Below are 3,109 nucleotides of genomic sequence, written 5' to 3' on the forward strand. Positions count from 1 at the left end.
GGGGACAGACCTGTCCCCCAGTGTAATGCGGGGACAGACCTGTCCCCACCGGTACTGTCCCCCAGTGTAATGCGGGGACAGACCGCTCCCCACCAGTACTGTGCCCCGTGTTATACAGGGATGCACCTGTTCCCACCAGTACTGTGCCCCAGCGTTATACAGTGACAGACCTGTCCCCACCAGGACTCTATCCATGTTATATTGTTCTAAATTCTCTTTACATGTTTTATAGAGTCATATAGGCATTGCAGTAACCATTTGGTTTATTATTTCACAGAATGACTCTCACTCAGATGTGAATCCTTGTGATAACTACATTACATTGTACTATTCATGTATAAAAACCTAACACTCCCCAATATGGCTGTGATCTGCTCTGCAACATTTAAGTTAACTTTCTGGAATTAACCTTGACGAATTTAGCTTCTTCAGTCCAAGAGGCAACTACACTATTGTTACATCCAGTCAAGGTCTGAACAGGAGGCACTCAGCTCAATAGGCTCCTTCCTGTTAATTTGTGCTTCATGTAACAGAAATACGGAGGGGAGGATTGTCCTCCCCTCACTCTCCAGAATCTCCTCAATGCCACTGAATTAAACGTCTGTGTATTATCACTTCAGGACAGGGCTTCCTCACACATTCTGTCACAGGTTCCTTCAATCCACCTGCCTGACCCTCAGCCAACAGTACAGTCCCCTCACTTGCTGGATGTGATGTTCTGCTGTTGCTGTTCAGCCAGTGCTTGCTGCAGCCTCACTCGTTTCCGTGAATAATGTTGCCAGTGCAGTAATTGCTGCTCGTCGATGAATTTGGCACACTGCGCATTGACCAGCTCTTTGCGGAAGTGCTCATACTGCAGCAGTTCCAGCATGTGGAGGCACTGGGGGTACCTGTGACAGAAACAGACACTGAGACACAGACTGGCAGAGAGGTCTCGATGGAGGCTGCAGGGAGAGGAGGAAAGTGTGGAGGAAGCGTGGGAAAGAGACGAGGGAATGAGGAGGGAACTTCAAGAAACACTGGGGAAACTTGCAGAAGTACAGGCAGAAATACTCTGTATCTAACCCCGTGCTGTCCCTGTTCTGGGAGTGCTTGATGGGGACGGTGTAGAGGGAGCTTTACTCTGCATCTAATCCCATACTATCCCTGTCCTGGGAGTGTTTGATGGGGACAGTGTAGAGGCAGCTTTACTCTGTATCCAACCCCGTGCTGTCCCTGTCCTGGGAGTGTTTGATGGGGGTGCTGTTCCTCACCCTTCTGAGATTTACTGTGACAGATTGAGTTGTATAATTTACCGGAATGCATTTTATCCCAGTGAACAGCAAATGCCTTCAGGCAAGGAATGGAACGTACAGCATTTGGAGTTATCCTGGATAAGAATCATAGAATCCCTACAGTATGGAAACAGGCCCTTTGGCCCAACAAGTCCACAGTGGCCCACAGAGCATCCCACCCAGACCCATCCCCCTAATCTAGGCATCCCTGAACACTACGGGCAATTTCCCATAGCCAATCCACCGAGCCTGCACATCTCTGGACTGTGGGAGGAAACCCACGCAGACACGGGGAGAATGTGCAAACTCCACACAGACAGTCGCCCGAGGGTGGAATCGAACCCGGGTCCCTGGCGCTGTGAGGCAGCAGCGCTAACCACTGAGCCACCGTGGATATTGATCCTACGACAAAGATTACTGTGAAGAACTGTCCAGTGGGGGTGGATACTTACTTCAGGTACTTGGCATATTCCGGCTCCTTCCAGTACAGCAGATACTTGAAGTAATTGACAAATGTTCGGTCTCTGAAGTACCCTCGTTGTGCCAGAACTGCCACATTGAAACAAGAAGACAATTATTGTATTGTCACCAGCACTAAGGTAATCTTGAAGAGAGAACGACACTGTCACCTAGGGAGTACCATCCCAGGGCATGGGAGGCAGTTCCCTGTCATTACAGACATTACTTCATCAAAGTGAGTGGGACTATTACACTCTTCAAGTGCATCGCATCTAGTGCTGGGCCACACCTCACTGGAGCAGACACTTTGGTGCTCAGTGCCTCCTGCACTTCCCCTTCCCTACCTAAGGCTTCATTTCAAGTTACATCAGAAGAGACTCACTTCCCTCTCAAACAGTCTCTATCTATGGGTCCAAGTCTGGTTCGATGACAGACACGCTTCAAGAGGGTGACAATAACACTGATCTGCTGCCTAATGCAGAAAAGAGAGAGACACCTGTCGGTAGTTGAAATGAAGCTCAGTGATTTCAACTTTACAATGTTATTGCTGTAAACAGCAACTTGACAATTGCCCAGGAGGATCCCACTGACACTTACAGTTCAGATAGTTTGGGTTCGCCAGACACTGTACAAACTCGAGCTCCATCTGAAATCGTAGTTTTGCCTGTTCCTCTGAGAGGAGGGGGTAAAGAGAGAGGAAAAGGACAAGTTACTCATTACCTTAAGGCATAAATTCAACCCAAGTCATTACAAATAAGATAAAACATAAAGTAAAATGATTTTTGATTGAGAAGGGGGTTTATGGGTTAAGGTCAGACAGGCAAGTCGAGTTGAAGCCTCAGTCAGATCAGCCAGGGTCTTACTGAAAGGCAGAGTAGGCTCGAGGGTTCAAATGACCTCTTCCTACTGCTATTTTTTTATTTTGCAATAAAGGAAGTGGCAGCCAATGTACACATGGCAAGCTTTGCAGGACAACGTACTATCATTGCGGCATAACTTCAAATCCAAACAATAAACGTGGATCATATCTTCTGCAGGAATTCATTTGGAAAACATCTTATTTACCTTCAGATAAAACAAAAAAAAAACCTGTGAATGCTGGAAATCTGAAAGAAAACAAAAAAATTGCTGGGGAAACTCAACACTTCAGAACTTCTGAAGAAGGATCACTATACTGGAAATGTTAACTCTGTTTTCTCTCCACAGATGCTGCCAGACCTGCTGAGATACTCCAGCTATATGTTGTAGTCTTTTTTTTAAATCTTGTTTTACGATAGTTTGAATCCATTGTGTGACTTAATCACATGGAGATTGATGACCTTGAATACGAAAGATCCAGTTCAACGCTTGATGCAATGTTTAAATATACCACCAGA

At 46.3% G+C, this 3,109-nt stretch overlaps 1 protein-coding gene across 1 annotated transcript; it reads right to left on the reverse strand.

The window, feature by feature from the left end:
* Window positions 1–241: 241 nt before the first annotated feature.
* On the reverse strand, window positions 242–2,859 carry LOC125486175 (mediator of RNA polymerase II transcription subunit 31-A). Its single transcript, XM_048612702.1, has 3 exons — window positions 2,331–2,859; window positions 1,727–1,823; window positions 242–890 (listed from the first exon to the last, which is right to left on the reverse strand). Exons 1-3 carry the CDS (start codon window positions 2,377–2,379, stop codon window positions 698–700), a joined length of 339 nt encoding a protein of 112 aa, XP_048468659.1. The 5' UTR covers window positions 2,380–2,859; the 3' UTR covers window positions 242–697.
* Window positions 2,860–3,109: the final 250 nt, after the last annotated feature.

Source organism: Rhincodon typus, chromosome 26, assembly GCF_021869965.1.
Source record: "Rhincodon typus isolate 14 chromosome 26, sRhiTyp1.1, whole genome shotgun sequence".
NCBI classification, from domain to species: domain Eukaryota; kingdom Metazoa; phylum Chordata; class Chondrichthyes; order Orectolobiformes; family Rhincodontidae; genus Rhincodon; species Rhincodon typus.

What these genes read in the sequence shown, in the direction of transcription:
- LOC125486175 (XM_048612702.1), bottom strand. Translation starts at nt 2,379, where the DNA reads ATGGAGCTCGAGTTTGTACAGTGTCTGGCGAACCCAAACTATCTGAAC. An exon ending in GAACCCAAACTATCTGAACT is followed by an intron (nt 1,824 to 2,330) that starts GTAAGTGTCAGT and finishes TCAATGTGGCAG; the next exon opens with TTCTGGCACAACGAGGGTAC. An exon ending in GAATATGCCAAGTACCTGAA is followed by an intron (nt 891 to 1,726) that starts GTAAGTATCCAC and finishes TTTCTGTCACAG; the next exon opens with GTACCCCCAGTGCCTCCACA.